The 20845-nt window shown below is 30.2% G+C and overlaps 7 protein-coding genes across 17 annotated transcripts; 4 read left to right on the forward strand and 3 right to left on the reverse strand.

The window, feature by feature from the left end:
* The first annotated feature begins 75 nt into the window (after window positions 1–75).
* Window positions 76–1599, forward strand: LOC124497192 (uncharacterized). The gene is made up of 4 exons (XM_047060816.2): window positions 76–523; window positions 596–931; window positions 998–1080; window positions 1160–1599. The coding sequence occupies exons 1-4, from the start codon at window positions 262–264 to the stop codon at window positions 1184–1186; spliced, it is 708 nt and encodes a 235-aa protein (XP_046916772.2). The 5' UTR covers window positions 76–261; the 3' UTR covers window positions 1187–1599.
* LOC124496745 (uncharacterized) lies at window positions 1116–3200 on the reverse strand. Its single transcript, XM_047060305.2, has 2 exons — window positions 2391–3200; window positions 1116–2334 (listed from the first exon to the last, which is right to left on the reverse strand). The coding sequence occupies exons 1-2, from the start codon at window positions 3123–3125 to the stop codon at window positions 1219–1221; spliced, it is 1851 nt and encodes a 616-aa protein (XP_046916261.2). The 5' UTR covers window positions 3126–3200; the 3' UTR covers window positions 1116–1218.
* Window positions 3201–3535: 335 nt separating this feature from the next.
* On the forward strand, window positions 3536–6420 carry LOC124497181 (apoptosis-inducing factor 3). Of its 7 annotated transcripts, none has more exons than XM_075732791.1 (9): window positions 3536–3731; window positions 3827–4010; window positions 4061–4295; window positions 4365–4477; window positions 4544–4896; window positions 4950–5128; window positions 5194–5333; window positions 5390–6152; window positions 6224–6420. In XM_075732791.1, exons 3-9 carry the CDS (start codon window positions 4240–4242, stop codon window positions 6261–6263), a joined length of 1644 nt encoding a protein of 547 aa, XP_075588906.1. In that variant the 5' UTR covers window positions 3536–3731; window positions 3827–4010; window positions 4061–4239; the 3' UTR covers window positions 6264–6420. The 7 variants fall into 7 exon arrangements, with proteins under 7 accessions (XP_075588906.1, XP_075588909.1, XP_046916759.1 ...); XM_075732794.1 differs by having other exon boundaries at window positions 3547–3731; window positions 3792–3980; window positions 4108–4295; XM_047060803.2 differs by having other exon boundaries at window positions 3555–3731; window positions 3827–3980; window positions 4201–4295.
* On the reverse strand, window positions 6316–6873 carry LOC124497182 (uncharacterized). The gene is made up of 2 exons (XM_047060807.2): window positions 6733–6873; window positions 6316–6673 (listed from the first exon to the last, which is right to left on the reverse strand). The coding sequence occupies exons 1-2, from the start codon at window positions 6813–6815 to the stop codon at window positions 6403–6405; spliced, it is 354 nt and encodes a 117-aa protein (XP_046916763.1). The 5' UTR covers window positions 6816–6873; the 3' UTR covers window positions 6316–6402.
* A 46-nt stretch (window positions 6874–6919) lies between these two features.
* LOC124496744 (uncharacterized) lies at window positions 6920–8792 on the forward strand. Of its 2 annotated transcripts, XM_075732790.1 has the most exons (3): window positions 6920–7073; window positions 7142–8045; window positions 8127–8792. In XM_075732790.1, exons 1-3 carry the CDS (start codon window positions 6988–6990, stop codon window positions 8733–8735), a joined length of 1599 nt encoding a protein of 532 aa, XP_075588905.1. In that variant the 5' UTR covers window positions 6920–6987; the 3' UTR covers window positions 8736–8792. The 2 variants fall into 2 exon arrangements, with proteins under 2 accessions (XP_075588905.1, XP_075588904.1); XM_075732789.1 differs by having other exon boundaries at window positions 7142–8792.
* LOC124496497 (ankyrin repeat domain-containing protein 16-like) lies at window positions 8672–9823 on the reverse strand. The gene has a single exon (XM_047060016.2). The coding sequence runs from the start codon at window positions 9821–9823 to the stop codon at window positions 8717–8719; it is 1107 nt and encodes a 368-aa protein (XP_046915972.2). The 3' UTR covers window positions 8672–8716.
* A 569-nt stretch (window positions 9824–10392) lies between these two features.
* Window positions 10393–20566, forward strand: LOC124496495 (uncharacterized). 4 transcript variants are annotated; one of them, XM_047060014.2, is made up of 8 exons: window positions 10393–11587; window positions 16293–16611; window positions 17122–17547; window positions 17631–17771; window positions 17853–19733; window positions 19809–20069; window positions 20138–20263; window positions 20334–20566. In XM_047060014.2, the coding sequence occupies exons 2-8, from the start codon at window positions 16581–16583 to the stop codon at window positions 20480–20482; spliced, it is 3015 nt and encodes a 1004-aa protein (XP_046915970.1). In that variant the 5' UTR covers window positions 10393–11587; window positions 16293–16580; the 3' UTR covers window positions 20483–20566. The 4 variants fall into 4 exon arrangements, with proteins under 4 accessions (XP_046915970.1, XP_046915969.1, XP_075588903.1 ...); XM_047060013.2 differs by lacking the exon at window positions 10393–11587 and adding an exon at window positions 11681–12693; XM_075732788.1 differs by lacking the exon at window positions 10393–11587 and adding an exon at window positions 14622–16163.
* The last annotated feature ends 279 nt before the right edge of the window (window positions 20567–20845 follow it).

Consider the following 20845-nt stretch of genomic DNA (forward strand, 5'->3'; position numbering starts at 1 on the left):
AAAACAAAATAATTATAAAATGGATTGTGTTGTGTGGAGATACAGGGAAAAAAAATCACCATTGTCCTATAAAAGCTGTAATCAATTTTTTTTCTTTTGTTTTTCCTTGATCATCAGAATCGATAAAGGAAATTTCGTGAATTTAATCAATTTGATTTTTGATTTCTACGTCGATGATACATTCGTGATTTCGAATGTTGAACGTTTGGATGTCAGATCTTCTCGGTTTTTTTATTTTGTGGAAAAAAAATAACGAAAAAGATGGCAAGAATTAAACAATTTAAATTATTATTACTGACCACTATGACAATCACCATGATGATAATGATTGTTAATGGACAACGGCGATCATCGTCATGTAATATGAAACGATTTGATTTATGTTTAACAAATTTTTATTATGATCAACATGGCATACCAATTAATGAATGGCAATTGAAAAAATCATGCCAAACAACCAGAACAATGTACAATTGTCTAGCTGATTATGGCGAACGTTGTATGTCATTGGCATTACGTGAAAGTAAGTTGGATGATAATAAACAAAATGATGAACGATACTATCGATTTTTTTTATCTTTGTTTCGATATCTAGCATTTATGCTTGTTTTAGATAGTGTCACACGACAAGTGTTTGATGTTTGTTCGAAACCGATCGATCATCCGGATCGTTTGGAAATATTCAATCATGCAAAATGTTTGAATCAAAATTCACAAAAAATTAGTTCCTGTTCCTCTAAAACACGTGATATATTATTCTATGTACTTGCCGTATCATTTCAAGAACGTATACCAGTATTTTGTTGTAATACACGTTCGGTATTTGAATGTTCACGACGTAAAACTAGACAATTGTGTGGCGAATCGACAGCTGAATTTGCCCAGGATCGTAATAATCCATTTCGGCCATTATTTGAAGGAATGTGTTCATGTAAGTTTTATGTTCATATTAAAAAAAAACAAATCTAAAAAACTTTGTTCCAAAACAAAAATTTAGATTACCAATTATCCAGTAAACAATGTCGAAACCGAATGCTACCACATGGATGGAAAACAAATGAAGATCCTAAATCACCAATCGTAAGTTTCAAAATTAATCAATTAAAAGTGGCCAGTTTTTTGAAATGAATTTTTAATTTTATTTATTCAAAATTGTAAGTCTCGAATGATAAATTCATTTTTTTAATCATCATCATTACAAAATCAAATCAAAATTTTTTACAATTGCCAACAACGTTTTTCAAGATCACAAATAAATTGAGCAGCATACCGTATGGATGGATCAAGATTATGATATTTATTCAAACAGATTCCATTGAAAACTTCCGAACGAATAGCACGCGAATGATGCTTGTATAATCCACGCAATGGTCCAATACCAATATCAATAATCATTATGATAAAACATTCAAGATGAAAATGTTTACCAACATTATCAATAATCAAATATTTCAGGTAATGATGGAATTGTTTCTGATCAAATGAATTGTTACGAAACAAATGTGACATTAATCGCACATTTGCAAGATAAAATCTTTTCTCATTCACAATATTATCGAATAAATAATCACCATATTTTTGTAATTTATCCATTGATAACGAAAAGTTTTTTTCATAAACAAACTTTGATTCTCCATCTTTCGCTGTGGTTGTTTTGTTTTGGTTTTGGAAAAATACCTCATTACATTTCTTCCATAATGCATCACGTATTGAATATTTATTTGATTGTCCATTTTGTTGCTGTGGTTGTGGTTGTTGTTTTTTAACGTTAATACTAAGAATACGTATCAAGAACTGCATATATAATGACAAATTATTCAAATAAATAGATTCAATCAGCTGTTTATATAATTCTTCGACGATTATATTCAACCGTTCCACATTATTGTTGATTGGTAAATTATGTAATTTGCTGCTTAAATAATCCAAATGTTTCTGCACTGTACTGTTTGTTGGTATCGATGGAATTTGTCGCAATATTTGTTTACAAGTAAAACTAAAATCTTGTGTATTTTTCATCTTTTTATTATTATTATTATCATTGCTTGTTGATGGTTTTTGCTGCTGTTGCTTTATTGGCGTTGATTGATTGTTTTTGTTGTTCGATTGTAATGTTGTGGCTGCTGTTGGTGGCTGTTTTTGATCGAATCTTGATGATAGAAAAATTGCCATTGGATCAATATTTGATGGGGGATTTTGTAAATTTTCAAGATGAACAAGATTTTGTCTAGATGATGTAGGTGATAATAATGATGATGATGGTATAAATGGTGTAGGTGTTGATGATGTAATTCGATAATCCCCATAATTGGTGATGGTGGTAGTGGAAACACCCTAAAAATGAAAAAAAATTGAAAAATGATTTTTCTTTCTTCAAGACATTCACTCACATTGGAATGGCCTGGATAATTATCATGATGATTATTTGATAATTCATCAAATGATAATAATGCCGAATTAACCCGATTTGTTGTTGCAATATTCAGATTTGACATTGACATTGAAATATTATTATGATTATCATTTAAATGGTCAAGATTATTATCAACAGATCTACAATCCATAGGTTTGTTGTTGTTGTTCATGTTCAACATTGAGGATATTTGTGAATAATCATCATTATTATCGTAATCGTCATTATCACCAAATTGGCTAATTAATTCTAATCGTTCATCCAATTCTTTCTGTTGTTGTTGTTGTTGTTGTCGATGTTGAAAATTGTTATTATCGTTGATGTTGGTGGTTTGCTGATTTATATTGTCAACAATAGCCAAATCTATCATTGTCAACATTGAATTTAATGATTTACCAATAGTTGTCAACATTTGTAATGAACGATCATTTTCAATAGGATCAATATTGGATAAATTATCGATAGTTAATAATGATTTTTGTATTTCATTAAAATCATTTTGTCGTAACAATTCAATGGCCGTACGACGTTTTTGTAATTGTTGACGGTTTAATCGGTCCAATAATTTTTGATCAATCTCCATACTCATTGTTTCAATGTACAATCGATAACATTGACATTTTAATTCGGAATAATTACTAGTTGTTGTTGTTGTCGAAGTCGAGGTAGTCGACATTGTGGAAGTTTCGTTTTGATTAACAATTTCATCCATTATGTCCACAATCAGGGAAAAAAGAATAAAAACAACGTCAATTTTGTTTTTGACAATAATAAACAAAAATGATGAAAACCATGTCAATGAACCACTGAGCAAACTCGGCGAAAAAAAAATTTTGTTTTCCTTTTTTTTCACCTATTTTCACCTAAATGTTCATCAACAATCGAAATAGTTTTTTGTTTGATGCAACAATAAATTGACCATTTTAATGATATAACGCCGCAGCAAAAAATATTGATATACTTCATTTGAAATAGATTTTGATTCATCATTCGGTATTGTTTTCCTAAATAACATCTGATGATCATCAATAAATAATTCTTGCAATTGAAAGTTTGTGCAAATTCATGACAATAGATGGCACTAGATTATATTGACTATTTCGACATTTTACGAAATGAATAAATTCCAAACATTTAAATAAAACCGATAATTTAGTTATCGGATAATAAATAAACGCAAACAAAAATATTCATTAATTCATTAACATTCTTTAAATTCACACACAAACTAAACATATAAAAACTAAACACAGAACACGACAATCTTTATCTTATGGAGATCACACTATTTTGCAGTGATTTCATTTGAATAAAACTGGTAATTAATTTTTATATATCACAATTATTATTAGAAATATAATAAAATATATAGTTAAAGTTGACAAAACAGCTGATTTTTTTTCATTTATTCAGCCATAGCTGCTCAGATAAAGTTCAATAGTGGTCGAATCGATTGAAAAACATCATCAAGCAAAATAAAACGAAAGTGAACGTAAAAACAGCTGATTTTTTTTCATTTATTCGGCGAGAGAAAAACGCCCATTCCATATCACAAAGACAAATCAAGGTAAACTTGTTTTTTCTGGATTTTCTCAAGGTTTTTTTTCCTCACTCATGATGATGATGATTTTTCTGGATTTTCTCAAGGTTTTTTTTCCTCACTCATGATGATGATGATTAATCATCAATTTTAGGGAAAAAAATCATTCGATCAATCGCGATTGATTAATTGAACTTTCGATTTTGATTTGGATTGTTGTTGGTTGTTGAAATTTTTTTCAATATAGTTTCAAATTTTTCTCATTGAGATTCATTTGCAATTTCGAATGTCTGATATTCTTGAACAATCGGTCTGTAAAATTGATGAACTTCAAATCAAAGAGTAAGTTTTATGATAAAATTCTCCTGATTTTCGGTTTTCTAATCTCTTTCTGATTTGTTTTTGTGATAGGAAAAAAGTCGTACGCATCGAAAATGTAGGCATCGTTTTATATCGAAAATCTGAAACAGAAATCATTGCATTTGGTAATAGATGTTCACATTATAGTGCACCTTTAATCAATGGTAACGTTTTTTTTCTATATATGATTCGCATATCCTGTATAACCGAATTTCAATCAAATTATTCAGGTGTTATTTATGGTGATTTAGCAATCTGTCCATGGCATGGTGCCTGTTTCAATATCCGTACCGGTGATATTGAAGAATTTCCCGGCTGTAATAATATACCAACATTTGACATAGAAATCCGTGATGATGAAGTATTTTTACGTGCAAAAAAAGAAAAATTTGTCACTTCAATACAACGAATATCGATACGACGAATGTCAACAAATGAACAAACAATCATCGTCATTGGTGGTGGTCCTGCTGGTTTTCAATGTGCTGAAACATTACGCCAAGAAATTGCCGGTTTTGATGGCCGAATTATTCTCATATCAGATGAAGATGCTATACCATATGATCGTACTAAATTAAGCAAGGTAAATTGTTCGAAATTCAATGAATTTATTCACTTTATATCATTACCACACAGAATCTTGCTAGTAAATTGGAAAATATTGTATTACGTAATGAAGATTATTATCAACAAGCACAGATTGAATTAAAATTACAAACAAAATGTCAACGTCTTGATACCGATACACAAATGGTATATCTTAATGATGGCACAGCCATACATTATGATAAATGTTTCATAGCAACTGGATCAAGGTTAATTTCATTTCTTTGTTTTTCTGTATTAATCAAATTGAAATTTTATTTTTGTCTACAATTAGACCACGAAAATATAATTCACCAATGTTGAATGAAAACATTGAAAACATTTTCTATCTACGAACCTATCGTGATGCAAACAATATTCATAACCAAATAAATGAAGATAAAAATGTTGTACTTATTGGATCATCGTTTATCGGTAAATATTTGACCTGCTTCTGTTGTTGATGAAAAATTTTTCTTATTTCTCATTAGTCATTGAAATTGCCTGTTCTATCATAAAATTGGCCAAATCAATAACAATCATAAGCCGAACGGATGTTCCATATTCACGTACATTAGGAAGACGCATTGGTGCGGCAATTAAAAAAGTTTTAATATCAAAAAATATACGATTCCTATGTACAGGATCATCATCGCCATTGGAATTCGTATTGGACGAAGAATCCAATCGTTTAATTCGTATTAAATCACCGGAATTCGCTGAACATATTGAATGTGATGTTTGTGTCATCGGTATTGGTAGTGTACCAAATACAGAATTTTTACGTGAATCATCATCATCGAATATTAAACTATCGGATAATAATTGTATTATTGTGGATGAAAATTTTCAAACATCCGTACCGAATGTTTATGCTGGTGGTGATGTTTGCGTTTATCCGAACCATATATTCGATGATCAAATGATGAATATTGCACATTGGCAAACAGCTCAAGCACATGGCCGTCAAGCATCATTAGCGATGATGAATCGATTGGCACCGTTGGAAACACGTTTTCAATCGGTAACATTTTTCTGGTCCGCTATATTTGGGAAAGGTATACGATTTGCCGGTATTGTTAATGACCCTGATGATTGCCTTATTGATGGTGATATTATCGATTTACATTTTGTTGCCTATTATTTTCGCGATGATCGTGTGATCGGCGTCGCCACAATCGGCCGTGATCCATTAGCATCAGCATTTGCTGCATTATTACGGGATAATAAAATACTTACCAAACAAGATATCGAGTAAGTGTATGAGCAGCAACAAACAAGTCTATTTCAACAGTAAATTTTTTTTTTCTGTTTTCTCTTTCCAGATCCAATCCAAACGCTTGGTTCGAAAATAATTTCTCCTAGTATTAATTATAATAATTTGAATTATCATTGCAATATTGACGATAAAATAATGTTATAAATTTCACAAAAAAAATTTAATTTCACTGACACACAAACACTATAATAATGACTATTTATACAAAATGATTAAAAATAAATCTTAATTTTCTTCTTCAAATGTACGTGAACAATTTAATTTTTCCAAGTAATCGGCTGAATATGATTGCTGTAATGGTTGTTCAATAGTCATACGTGTAAAATCATCCCAATATGGTGGTCGTTCCATATTTTTTGATTCTAAATATCGACATTCCTGGGTTTCATTCACATATGGTTTACTCAGATACTTCATCACTTCTTCTTCATATGCTAAATGCTGTACGAGACCAATTTTTTTACCCAATGTAACCGGTGGTACAAAACGTTTTCGTCTTTTTAAAGGAATGAAAATGAAATTGAATTTGCGACATTTTGCGTCATTTCAACTTACCCGATAAGAACATTTCCCTTATGTTTCGGTATTGGACCAATAAATTCACGACGAAATGATCGTAGAATTAGTGATAATTTCATCTTTTTTATTTGTTAATTTTAGAAGAAAAAAACCAAAAATTAAATTCAAATAATCAAATGCGATAAATCAGCTGATCACAAGATGGACGAAATTATCGATACTCGTGTTAACAATGAGAACCGGCGTGTTTTTTGTTATTGTTGCTAAACATTCGAAAATGTTTGAAAAATAATGGAATTTCCCGATAATATTTGTAATCCAATCATTTATTCTGCTGCCGCTGTTTCTACATTATATTCTGGTTATCTTTTTGTGCGGTATGTTGTTTTTTCTGTTTTGAAAATTTCATTTTTTTTTTGAAAAATCTTTTCAAATACGAAATCAGGCCATGGATTAGAATAAATGTTGAATGTTGGTTCTGTATGGCCAAACATCGTGTGCGATATACTCAACGTAATTCATGGCATTGTCCTGATTGTCAACAATATAATGGATTCAATGTGGATGGTTCATATAATCGTTATATGAGCGAACATTATCATTTAAATTCAAATCGTTTTTGTCGAAATTCAGCTCGAAATAATCGTAATATACGATATGAACATTATCGTCTATGCAATGATTGTAATGAACTTGAAGCGATAAAAATTCGAATGATTTCCGAATTTGTCCCTGTGGATGATGGTCGATTCAATGACGAATTGTTTCAATATCGGCGAAATCTCGATCAAATGTATCCAATTTGTGAAGAATGTCAACAATTGATTCGAAAATTAGTCAATGATGATGATTCACTACCTAATCGAATTCCATTATCGAAGCCACCCTCATCATCATCATTATTATTGCCTAAGAATCAATTATTTGGAAATCGTTTGAAAATTTTCGCATATTTTTTGCTCAATTTGGCAACAATTTTTGTGCTATCCATTTTATTTTGTCTAAATCTTCAAGAAGAACCTTTCTCCGGTATTGATGAATCATTGCCGAATCTACTAAGTCAAAAAAATAATCTTGGAATCAATTATTTGGATCATTATCTCTATCTTGTTTGTGTGGGATTTCTACTCTATTTTCCATTATTACAAATTGAACCACAACATCAATCATCATCTTCGAATCATCATACTATTGTTGTTGTTACTTTTGATATTTGTCAACTTTTTCTTTGGTTATTATTAGCCACTAATCATCCTCATCATCATTATTATCATCTATTATTACTCGATCAATTTGAAATAATTCGATTACAACGCTTCATAATACCATTATTAATCGGTACTTATCTGGTGAGATATTTCTATTTTGCAATCTTAAAATATTTCAATTCCACAACCGTCGCATTTGTCGATCAAACTAAAACTCCACAGAAAATCAATGAAAAATCACAAACTCCACATAAATATACGAAAGATGAACGATTGATACGAAAACAGATCAAAGATTTATCCATATCACCCATGAATAATGATTTTGATTTGTACAGTTTAGGCAACAGTATCAATAACAACAACAATGATCAATCTCCATTTATGAGAATTTCAAAACCAAAAACAAATTTTGCAAATTGTTCATTTTTTTCAAATCATAATCTCGTGGCCACTACCACTACTACCAAAATGAATTATGATGATAATTATTGGTCAAAATCAAACACCGCCAAAACTACAACAACAATGATGAATAGTCCAAGAATTCTTAATTATTATATAAAATATGAAAATCGACCCATTGGTAATGATAATTGTTGCAATGATCATCATCAACAACAACAATCGATGATGATCAACAAACAATCAAATGATAATAGTCTTTGTTTACAAATAACAACAACATTTACATTGATATTAACATTGACAATTTTAATGTTGATGATTGTTTTATTATCATTACCATCAACTGGTACAATCCAAATTGATTATCAACATGATCATTTTAATGTGAAATTTTTCTATCCAAATTATACAACTATTATGTAATTTACATTTTTTTTTGTTCTTTTACAAATCATTAAATTTTCAAATAAATCCAATAAATGATCATGTTTATATTGTTGACAAATATCCACCGGTGTACGATCATTTGAATCTTGAATATCAATTCGACTACCTAATTGTAGTAATAATTGCACCGATTCATAATGTCCATCACGTATTGCCAAAAATATTGGTGTCTGGCCCCATTCATCACATTGATTTATCAAATTTTTCTGGATGATCATTGATGATAATGAATTGTGATTGATCAGGAATTGGATAGTTGTATATGAATTTGTCTGTGCACAATGATGTAGAATATTACGATGACAATCATCTAAATGTTCAAGACATGTGGATATATCGTGGATTTTAGCCAGAACAATTTCCATGATTGGTATACAATCGATACATGATGCATCCATAAATGGTGTAACGCCACAATTATCGGCGTAATTTATCAATTCTTTTTGATTGATTTCTGAAAGATAATTAGCCAGCATTTCGAATACCAAGATATGACCATTAATGGCTGCAATATGCATTATATTACGACCATTTTTCAAAGGCTTTGGCCACCAATCTTTCGGTTTTTGATCCATCAATAATTTGATCAATTCAATATTACCAGTACGTACGGCTAAATGCAAAGCGGTCCAACCATTTTTATCTTCTACTAAATCATCAGCTTGATTATTTAATAATAATTTTACTAAATTAATATTCTGTTTCGCAATAGAAATCATTAATGCTGTCCAATCACCACGTTTAAAGTCATTGACGATATGTTGATTTTTAATAAAAATACTAGCTATTTGATTGGATCCAAATGTACATGCTGTATGTAATGGTGTTTTACCATCCAGATCACGTTTATATAACCACTGATGATCAGCATGATTGACTAATAAAAGGTAACCAGTTTGAAATGAATCATATTGAGCACAAAGATGCATTAATGATGAATGATATTTCTGTTGTACAATTTGATTACATTCATCGATTAATGATGATGATGATGATAGATTAGCAAACCACGAATGATCATCCATTTTGATTCTATCTAATAAGTGATTTGGTTTTATTGCCATTGTTTTTTTTTGTTGTCATTTGGAAATTTTATCAAAACAGAAAAAAATTAAATTTTTCAATCACATGTTTGACTATTTCTACATATGCAAAAACATAATCGTCGATGGAAAATAGTAATAATAAATCACGTGACCGGTATTTAAAAGGAAGCCACGTGATTAATTAGTCAATGTCAATGTGTAGTGAAACGACAACTTGGAACTTTTTTTAGTTCGAAAGAAAAATTACCATTCAAAATTCGAATATAAATACTCAATGTCACACACGCTGTTCATACGTTTATTCATTCTATACGATTAATATAATTTAAAAAAAACTTGTCTTGTCTTGTCTTGTATTTTTGAAACAACTTTTTCGTCTTCTTCGTTTTTCGTGTTTCAACAATGGCGAATGGAAATAATCGCCAAACGTGATATATTGATGCCGAAGAAGAATTAACCATTGATTAAGAAAGTAGTTATTTTGTGAAAATGAAAAAACATGCTAATTATTCGATTGAGTAATTATTGTCTTCATAAAAAAATGAAGCAGAATTTTTTTTACGTGTGATCCCGTTCGTAAACAACGGTTCCTTGAAATTGGGCTACAAAAAAAACAAATAAATCGATGTGTTTCATTCGTTGTCGTCATCGTCGCCTTGGTTGTTGTTCAATGAAATAATATAGCTTGGCTAGAACCGCTTCATTCTGGTTTGAAGTGGTTTTTTCTCTTGTTGTTGTTTTCAGTTCAATTTTTGATTTGCGCTGTGTAATTATGGTTTATACTGGCTGGCTTGATTGGTTTTGTATACAGCATTCACACACACATAACACAAACAATTTCGCGTTTTCAATGGAGCCAGAATTGTTTTACTTTTTTTTTGTTATTGTTGCCCGATTTCGATCCAAGAATTTGGAAGATGAAAATTAATGAATGAAAAAGCAGCAGCAGCAATCAATAATCTGGACAGATTTAAATTGATCAATTATTCAAGCTGAAAAAAACAATTTAAAATGGAAGAAAAAAATCAATCAGAAACACGCACACACAAATGAGAATTCAGACGTTTATATCACAAATTAAACATTTGTGATTTATTTTAAAAATTCATCAATGATAAAAAATTAATTTTCTTTTTTTGTTTTTGAAAATTTTCAATACAATTTCCGGTGATCAGAATTTTCTTTATTTTTCCAGGATTATCAAACGTCATCTAATGATGGACAATGCAAATAACACACACTTGTGAGCATGTGTAAATAGAAGCGGGAAAATTCTGTTTTGACTCATTCGAATGTTTTTTGTTTTGTTGGTATTCTGTTTTGTTTTTTCTTTCAATCTTTCTTTGGTGACAATCCAACAAATGATCATGTCGATATGTTCCGGTATCCGGTAATAAATAATGCAAAGTAATGAATATCTTTCGACACGTTATTATAATTGAACTAGACGCCATGTTTTGTGTGTGTGTGTGTGTATTTAGTACCTAATGAAGAATATATAGCTGCAGCAACGACAATGAATATCCTTTTCATCTCGAAAACTTATCATCATCATTATCATCATTGACGACAAGAAAAAAAACAAACCAACAACAACAACAACAACAAATAACGACGACGACTACCAAAAATACAAAAAAAAAAAATTTACTTTACTTTTCACAACAACAACGAACCCGAAAAATATTCTAGCGGCCTAAAATGATGAGTGAACGACGCCATGAACCAGAATGAATCCAACAAGCCGACCAACAACAAAAATAAATGAAAAAAACGACTACTGTATGTATTTACCAATCCAATGCATTCATGTTTTATATGTACCACGACAATAATAATATTCAGTTCTGTTTTTGTCAAATTTTTTTTTTCTTTACCAACTGTGTGTTTGTGTTTATGTGTGTTATGTGCACTATACACACACACATATAGCCATTCATTATATATAATGTTGTTTAGGTTTTTGCTTCTTCTTTTCCTTCTTTTTTCGATAGTTTTTTCTTTTTTTTCCCATAAAAAAGTGGAAAGAATTTGTATATGAATTTCCATTGAGTGTTTGTATGTGTTCTACAGACACATTCATGCTTCATACATTCATATAGAGAGAGAGAATTCGATAATCATCATCAATTGCCATGAGTTTTTTTTTATGTAATGAATGATGAGCATATTCTGTATCAAGTAATGATGATTTCTATTCCATTTTTCATCATTCATTCATTTATATCCACATCAAATGATTGTGTAGTTTTTTTTTATATAATTCATGATTACGATGATCTGTGTGTGTGTGTATGTTGTTGTTGCTATCAACAATTATCAAGAAAAAAAAATTGAAATTACCAATTTTAACAAATCCATCCATACATCAATAAATGTGTATTTTATATAATGATCACGATGATGGTTGACATCCTTTTTCAATTCACAGCCGTCATCTGATATGTGATATGATGGCCAAATAGATCGATGATGATGACGATGACGATGATCATTTCAACTTTTAGTTAATTTCATTTAAAATTGCTTTTATCCTGTGTGTGTTTTTCGTTGTTTTTTTTTGGATTTTTTTTTTCGTCTCCGTTTTTTTTTATAAAACTTGATCAAATTTTTTTTTATCATCTATGTGTGCGTGTCTGTTCCATTTTGAATTTTATTCGATAAAATCGATATTGATCATAAAGTATCTAATATATCAGAATTATTTTTTTGTGCTGTTTTTTATTCTTCTTTTCTATATTATCGTCATAAATATGAAAACAAATACACAGCGATAGCAACAACCAAGTTAGCTGCCGTCTTGTGATTTTGAAAAATATTACGGACTAAACAACAACAACAACTACGCAAAAAAAACTGTTGCCAATCGCACCTAATCATTATCCTTAGTAAGTTCCAGAATTGTCCATTTTTTTTATTCATTATTCATGGTGATGGTGATGATGATAAACCGATTATCTGGATTTTAACATTACTTTGTTTCTCATTTATTTTTTTGTTAATCTCAACATTATCATTTGACGATGATGTGTGTGTGTGTGTGTGTTGTATTTGACAGTTTCCCAGTGAACTAAAAATCAACAACAGAAGAATTTGTTTTTTTTTTTGAATTATTTGATTTATTATTTGTTTGATGATAATTCGATTGATAGAAAAAAAAGAATTCTTTGATATGAATTGGATGAATGAAATGAACTGAATGTATGAAATTGGAGGCACATGAATTGATTATGAAAAATTGAAAAAATGAAATGTACATTGTGCTTGTTTATTTGTTGTGAAATGAATATGCGAAATCATTAATCATTAATCATCATCATTTATATAATGTTGATGATGTTTATTTTGTCTGTGTCGATCAATGTGATACATTGGTTTGGGTTTTTTTTCGTTTTTCGTTTGTCTGTGTTTGTTTGTTTGTTGCATCTTCTTTCGTTCTTTTTTTATCTTGATTTTGAAATTTGAATTGAATTTTTTTTTTTTGCTTTTTGATTGTACATTTAGGTACATTTAGTTTCTTTATTAGTAAGCCAATATTTAGCTAAATAATTTGATCGATAATAAATCAATGACCATTTCTTTGCTTTCATTTATGACTTTCCACTATTAATCATCATTAATGGTTATTGATGATTTTTTGAATTATAAAGATGCTTTTCCACTTTCTCACACACAAGAGGCAGATATAATTGATTATTTAGATTTTTTTTCAACTCTTTCCATACGTTGTTATCTTTGTCGTTTTTTCGTTTTCAATAACAAACGACAAACTACTAGAACTAAAAATGGTGAAAATGCGTTATTGACCCTTCCACTACTAGAACTGATTTTTTAAAATTCAAGCTACTGTTTTCTCTTTCTACCTGTCGATTGTCGACTACTACTACTATTAAATGACAAAAAGCGAAAACAAAAAAAAATGACAACCGCTTAACATTCAACAACAACAACAACAAAAGTAATTATAACCCTTCTCTCTCTTCTATGTTTTGATTGATTTGAAAATAAAAATCTCAATTGTTTTTTATCGGTTGCTTTTTGCTTTCACTTACTTCAGGTCGGTTGGCTTAGCTTGGCTTTTTTTGGAACCTTGAATTTTTTTTTTTTAATTTTCACTGAAACAAAAAAAAATTATTACCATTTTTTCAAGCCTCATTGCAGAAACAGCCAAAAGCAGCTACAGCAATGAACAGAAAACGACAATTTCCGTTTTTTATGATTGAAAAAAAATGAAATGATTTTTTTCCAATGTTCAAATCCAAAAAAAAATCTATAATAAAACTAATTAAATAAAATAAATTTGTTTCATCATTCAGCAACAAAAGTTCACATTATTGATGATGATGATGATGATTGTATCTATGTGTTTTTTTTTTTTTGAAAATCCTTTTTTTTAATTCGTTTGTTTCATGTACAATTTTCACTAAATTTCTCTCTTTTTGATCGCCATAAAATTATTATTACATTTACATTTTTTTTCTCGATGTGTTGTTTTATTATTATCGTTATGATTATCATCATTTTTCATCATCATCATCATCAACGATCGTTGATGATGATGAATAGGCAGCAATTGAATTTTACATTGAATTGATGATGATGGTTTTGTGATTTCTGTGTCTGTGTCTGTGTCTTTGTGTTTGAATGTTTCACAATCATCAACAACAACAACCAAAATTCTTGATAATTTGTCAGTTGGCGTTTTTGTTTTTGTTTTTTTTTCTTTATGTTTGGTGATGATAATAATCTTTCAACTCTTAATGTTTGTTTGTTTTTGTTTCTAAATATTTATTTTTCTTTCAAAATTCGTTCGTTCGTGTGTGTGTGTGTCATTTTTTTCTTGAATGACATTCATATCTATGCGAATAAATGAATAATGAATGAACGGAAATGTGTTTCCATGCTGTTTTCTTTTTCTTCTTTAATTATGTGTGTGTGTGTGTGGGATGGGTAGATAACATCATCAATTCTTCATTCTTTCCGAGAAATTCTTAGGAATTAAATTTCGTAATCTTTTTCCACTTAACGATTCTATTTCGTTTTTTTTTCTATGAATCCTGATTGCCAATATCAAATATCATATATAGGTCCTGATAAAGAATTTTTTGTCGATAATTTTTGGTGTTGTTTTTCATTGTTTTCCTGATTTTTTCTTCATTTCATCATCATATTGTTTTTCCATTGAAAATATTTCATACTGACCATATCTCGATGAAATATCCTTGATGGTAATGGTGTATGTTATCACCAAAAAAAAAACATTTCGATTGAATAATTCTAATGAAATATAGGATTTTTTTTGTGAATAAAACGAATCATCATCATCATCATCAATCGATCATGAAATCATTGTTTTTTTCACTCATTCATTCAATGGTTTTTTTTGGTTTTATTCCAATTTTTCATATATTTTTTTATTTGAATGTGTCAACATGATGATTTCTACTCATTATAACCAAATATATTTTGTTTGTGTTCTGGTTTCCATCATTAATGATGATGATGATGTCGAGAAAAATTTTTTTTTTTTTCAATTTTCATTTCCATAATTTTTTTTGGCATGCATGTATTTGACATTGTCATCAAGTTTTTTTCCAATTTTTTTTCATCTATTTTCGTTTATATAACACATATATTTATCATTTCAATGACTTATGAATTATGGATTTTTCTTCATTTTCTTTTAATTGAATTCATTTAATGTTTTGTGTTGTATTTTGTTTTGTTTTGTTTTTTTGGTTGTTTCTTTTGTGGGTTTTTCACCTTGAGTGTAATTTAATTGTATTTTTCATGATGTTTTTTTTGTGCTCTGTATGTGTTTTCAAGTGTTTCTCTAATAGAATGATGATTGGGCAGAAAAAAGCCGAAAAAAACTTTCCGAAAGAAAAAAAAACATCATTTTTCGTTCATGATAATGGAATTTTTTTCTTTCCACTTTTTACTTTATGGTTTATAATTTCTTTTCCGAATTTTGATTGATAGGTTGAACTTTTTTTTATGATTGATTGATTGAAAAAAATTAATAAATTACTTCCTATTTTTTTCCCGGTCTTTTCGGGTCTTTTTTCTTATATTATCATTATTGATTTTCCAGTTTCTGGTCATTGTACTGCTTTTTTTTTTGGTCACATTTTTTTATTTATTTATTTACATTTTCTTCTTCTGTTGTTGTTGTTGTTGTTGTCATTGTCAAAATAGTTTATGAAAATGAGATGTGATGATAAGATTTTCTGTCTGTCTCTCTCTCTCTCTCTCTCTCTGTGTGTGTTTGTATGCGTCTTTTGCGATTTCATTCAATATTTTTTTCTGTCAATTTCTTAATTTGATTGATAATTTGAAGAAGAGAATAAAATGTAATGTAATGATGATGAATTTTCATTTCATTTTGTCATTGCTTGAATTTGTGATTTGATTTTAATAATACATTTTTTTAACCATTTTTCAAGCATTTTTCATATTACAATTTTTTTTATTCTTTTTTTTACAGTTCAAAAATGTAATAATCATTGCCCATCATCTGATTAACCAATTTCATATCAACGAAAATCAACAACCAATCGATCAACATTTTTTTTTGTTTACATCCAAAAAATAACTCATCTTATCTGATTGACTCTGTGTGTGTGTTTTTATTTTCGACCTTTTTTATGATTTGATCTCATTTATTCATACAAAGTTTTGTCTAATTTTGGACGAATCGTCATTCATTTATTCTACATATAAATTCATTTGGTTTAACGAAGAAAACAGCGCCCATTACAACGAAAGAAAAAAAATGCCTCCACACGCTGGTACACCATCGAATAGTAAGTTTTTGATAAAATCATCTTGAAAAAGTCAAAAGAATCTTGAATAATTAATTTTATTCATCATTACTTCCGCGATTAAAGTCATTAATAATTCTTTGAATTGTGTTTTTCTTAGAATGATTTTCTCAGTTTTTTTTTGATTTATTTATCATTTCACTAACAAGTGTTAATGAACTCTAAATATTCACTCATTTATTTTCCGGAAGTTTATTTTACCAAAGTGTATTTATCCTAAGAGTGCTATTAATATTTTTGAGTGTGTTTTTTTATTCATGGCACGTTTTTTATGATAATCACATCATCATAATCCTGTAAAGTTATCAAAGACATCCACCCACCCACACACACACACACAAACAAACTAATCAACATCACAGGACAATCACCGCTTATTTTTTTATCATTTTGATAAGAAAAATGAAATTTTTCAAACATTAACCAAACATGATGCTTACTTAATGTTTCTTTTTATTTTTTTTATTGATTTGTTTCTAATGATTCATTTAGGCAACTCATCATTACCACTTTATCATTCGGTACTATTATCGATTAGTGGTGATTCAAAGATCTCATTACAACATACCTCAGTGCAGCAATTATCTGCTATTCCTGAAGATCGTGAATTAGTCGATGTTGGTGGTGGTGGTAATGATCGACAACAACAGCAACAAGATGAAAATGATGGAACTTTTACGCCACAAATGATTGTTGATGATGAATTCGATGAACCACATGTACTTATACAGGATCCAGCACCGGATGGTGGTTATGGCTGGATCATTGTATTGGCATCATTTTTCTGTAATCTAATTGTCGATGGTATTGCCTATACGTTTGGCCTATTTTTCGAAATATTTGTCTCTCATTTTGGTGTAAGTAAAAGTAAAGTGGCCTTATGTGGATCCATATTGAATGGATTCTATCTTAGTGTTGGTACGTTTTCAATCGATCGATCTTTCGTTTTTTTTGTGGTTGTTGTCAATCATTAATCATTTTTTTTATTATCATCATTATAGGACCCCTCGTAAGTTCATTAGCTAACCGGTTTGGTTGTCGTGTGGTCACAATTATGGGTGCAATAATATCATTCATTGCATTTTCATTATCGACAATTGCACCTAATATTGAAACATTGTACATAACATATGGCTTCCTTGGTAAGTCTTTGATGTTGATGTGAATTATTTACTTGATTGATTGATTAAAAAACTTGTGTTTAATACCAATTATAATGATAGGTGGTGTCGGTATGGGTATGATATTTTTACCAGCAATCGTTTCTGTTGGTTATTATTTTACCTCAAAACGAGCATTCGCTACTGGTATTGCTGTATGTGGTTCCGGTGTCGGTACCTTCCTGTTTGCACCATTCTGTCAATATCTATTGGGTGTAACTAGCTGGCAAAACACTTTGTTAATATTAGCATTTATGATATTATCATGTGCCGGTTTCGGTGGTCTAATGCGTCCATTAAATGTACATGCCAAAACTGTATTAGGTGAAGGGGAACTTGATGATCAACAACAAATGATGGAAAATTCTGAAATGCGTAAACCATTATTACAGAGGATTGCTGAAGAAAAACGTCGTCGTTTATTAGCACATTCGAATTCACAATTTCTACTAATGATGCAACATGGTAGCCTAGATCTTAATGATCTAACATTTACCGAATTGAAAAATCGTTTAAACTCCATGAATATGGAACCAGGTGTTCATTCAACGCTATATCTAGATCAATTATTTCAACCTCCGACTCCTACACCACAAACACCAACACCTTCAGCTGCCAATCAAAATACCGATAATAATAAAGATACCGTCACAAGCCAACAGCAACAGCAGCAAACATGTCCATCAACAACACAATCACAATCACAATTATGTATAGATCAAAAACATCAGCTATCACCTATAATTGAATCGAAAAAAATATTTAGTGTCAATTCTTCAGAAGATAATACATCATCGGATGAGAATATAACGATCAAAGAGAATAATGATTCAGAACAACAGGAACAAGATAATAATAATAACGATAATGATAATGAACATGAACAGAAAAAAATGGCTGATGCTGCCGGTGCCGTTGCATCCGATTACAGTAATGATTATGAGGATGAGGATATAAAATCCGAAATAAATACACCTACATCAGCGACACCAGAATCTCCGCCAATTTTACCTCAATCACCCTTATCGGAAATCGGTAATGGACGATCATCATCGGCATTGGTCACAAATAATTTTATAATACAACCACGAAGCCGTCGTTCAACTGTACGAACAGTTTCTGAAAGTGGCCAGGTTGTCGATTCATCTAACTATCTACCATCATCATCATTGTTACCACAAATGAATAGTATGGGTACTAGCGGTCAGTTGCCCATTCAAGTAATATTATCGTCGACACCGGCTGGAGCAACTTTATCATCTGAAGAATCGAAAGATAAACGAAACATTACAATTCAAGCTATACCAGTTCGACCATTATCGAAAAAAGATATTTTCTATTCTGGTTCCACATTACATGTACCAAGTTCTTTGCAACATTTAGCCGAATCTGGAGCCAACATTGGTCAATCGATTGTTTCGATTCCAGCTCGAGATATTATTGCCAAGGTACAAAAACAAATACAACAGCAAGAAACTGGCGGTGCCGACGACGATGATGATGATGGTGGTGGTGGTGGTTTGAAAAGGTCATCATATCAAAAGCGAAATGTATGTGATAAAATATTGAGAGTATTATGTTCATTCAAAGATAATTGCTGTCAAAATAATCAACATCAACAATTGAGCAATGGTAACAATAATATTGATGATCAAAATGAATCAGGTGATTGTTGTTCGGAAATGAATTCCTCCATTAAACAACAACGACAATTTCAGCAGCAACAACAGCAACAACCAAATGATGAAAAACGTGGCTACTGGAACCATTTCCTAAGCAAACTTCCGCCATCGATGAGATCAATCCTTAGTGAAATGCTAGATTTTTCATTAATCCGGGATAGTAATGCATTCATCATACTGGCTATTTCAAACATTTTCGGTATGATGGGTTTCTACGTACCATTTGTTTACATTACTCAATTTGCTACCAGTTCGGTCATGGGTATGTATGTTGTTTCTCGTTTTCTTCAATCAATTAATTAACTATTTTTTTTTTGATCAATCCAAATTAAAATAGCCGGTGATAAATTAGTGACTCCAGACCAAGCTGCTCTATTAATCTCAATCATTGGCATCACCAATACATTTGGTCGTCTATTATTTGGTTATCTATCCGATCGTATTACCAAAAATGGATCCATATGTGGATTAAAAATCACTGCTTTAGGTTTAAATAATATATGTGTTATATTGTCCGGTTTGGCTGTCATTGCGGCCCCATTCTGTACGACCTATGTGGCTGTTATTGTTGATTGTGTTCTATTCGGCCTTTTTATTTGTAAGTAAATGATTATATTGTCATTCTGCTTTTCAATGGGTTAATCATTTTTTGTTGCTATTCTTTAGCTGCATATGTATGTTTAACTTCGGTTATTCTTGTCGATATGCTTGGTTTGGAAAAATTGACCAATGCATTTGGTCTATTATGTTTGTTTCGTGGTGCTGCTTCATTAGTTGGACCGCCATTAGCTGGTATGTTTTGTACCATTTATAATTTGAATTTTTTTTCCATTCATTTATTTGCATCCATTTTGTTGTTTAGGCGCTCTATTCGATATGACACAATCATATCATATAACATTTGCAGCATCAGGCATATTACTCATCATATCTTCCATAATGGCATTTTTCATTAAATCAACTGGTGATCGTACAGTCGAACAAGAACAGGATAATGAATGTGATGTTTAAAGCTTGTATTGTAATTCATAAGAAAAATTCATATTTTTTTTAATTGACACGAAATAAAAAAATGATCATTTATAAATTTATAAATTCATAAACATGTTTATTACAAGTATTTGCAATGATCAATGTAAATGTTAATTTATTTATTTTTTGAACCAAGTGCTGCCATCTATTGCTATAAATAATAACCAATTTTCTGAGGTACCGAAAGTGGCGACGCCTAGCGAATTTCCATTAAACTAAAATTTTTCATTTTTTGCCTTTTTTCGCAAAATTTTAGTTTAATGAAAATCCGCTAGGCGTCGCCACTTTCGGCACCTCAGAAAATTGGTTATTATTTATAGCAATAGATGGCAGCACTTGGTT

The sequence above is a fragment of the Dermatophagoides farinae genome, chromosome 7 (assembly GCF_024713945.1).
Source record: "Dermatophagoides farinae isolate YC_2012a chromosome 7, ASM2471394v1, whole genome shotgun sequence".
NCBI classification, from domain to species: Eukaryota; Metazoa; Arthropoda; class Arachnida; order Sarcoptiformes; family Pyroglyphidae; genus Dermatophagoides; species Dermatophagoides farinae.

Coding starts and splice junctions, on each gene's coding strand:
- LOC124497192 (XM_047060816.2), top strand. CDS start 262: ATGGCAAGAATTAAACAATTTAAATTATTATTACTGACCACTATGACA. Junction 524..595: donor GTCATTGGCATTACGTGAAA/GTAAGTTGGATG, acceptor TTCGATATCTAG/CATTTATGCTTGTTTTAGAT. Junction 1,081..1,159: donor AAGATCCTAAATCACCAATC/GTAAGTTTCAAA, acceptor CAAAATTGTAAG/TCTCGAATGATAAATTCATT.
- LOC124496745 (XM_047060305.2), bottom strand. CDS start 3,125: ATGGATGAAATTGTTAATCAAAACGAAACTTCCACAATGTCGACTACC. Junction 2,335..2,390: donor ATTATCCAGGCCATTCCAAT/GTGAGTGAATGT, acceptor TTTCATTTTTAG/GGTGTTTCCACTACCACCAT.
- LOC124497181 (XM_075732791.1), top strand. CDS start 4,240: ATGTCTGATATTCTTGAACAATCGGTCTGTAAAATTGATGAACTTCAA. Junction 4,897..4,949: donor ATCGTACTAAATTAAGCAAG/GTAAATTGTTCG, acceptor ATTACCACACAG/AATCTTGCTAGTAAATTGGA. Junction 5,334..5,389: donor TATTGGATCATCGTTTATCG/GTAAATATTTGA, acceptor ATTTCTCATTAG/TCATTGAAATTGCCTGTTCT.
- LOC124497182 (XM_047060807.2), bottom strand. CDS start 6,815: ATGAAATTATCACTAATTCTACGATCATTTCGTCGTGAATTTATTGGT. Junction 6,674..6,732: donor AAGGGAAATGTTCTTATCGG/GTAAGTTGAAAT, acceptor TCCTTTAAAAAG/ACGAAAACGTTTTGTACCAC.
- LOC124496744 (XM_075732789.1), top strand. CDS start 6,988: ATGGAATTTCCCGATAATATTTGTAATCCAATCATTTATTCTGCTGCC. Junction 7,074..7,141: donor TCTGGTTATCTTTTTGTGCG/GTATGTTGTTTT, acceptor ATACGAAATCAG/GCCATGGATTAGAATAAATG.
- LOC124496497 (XM_047060016.2), bottom strand. CDS start 9,823: ATGGCAATAAAACCAAATCACTTATTAGATAGAATCAAAATGGATGAT.
- LOC124496495 (XM_047060014.2), top strand. CDS start 16,581: ATGCCTCCACACGCTGGTACACCATCGAATA. Junction 17,548..17,630: donor TGGATTCTATCTTAGTGTTG/GTACGTTTTCAA, acceptor TCATCATTATAG/GACCCCTCGTAAGTTCATTA. Junction 20,070..20,137: donor TCTATTCGGCCTTTTTATTT/GTAAGTAAATGA, acceptor GCTATTCTTTAG/CTGCATATGTATGTTTAACT.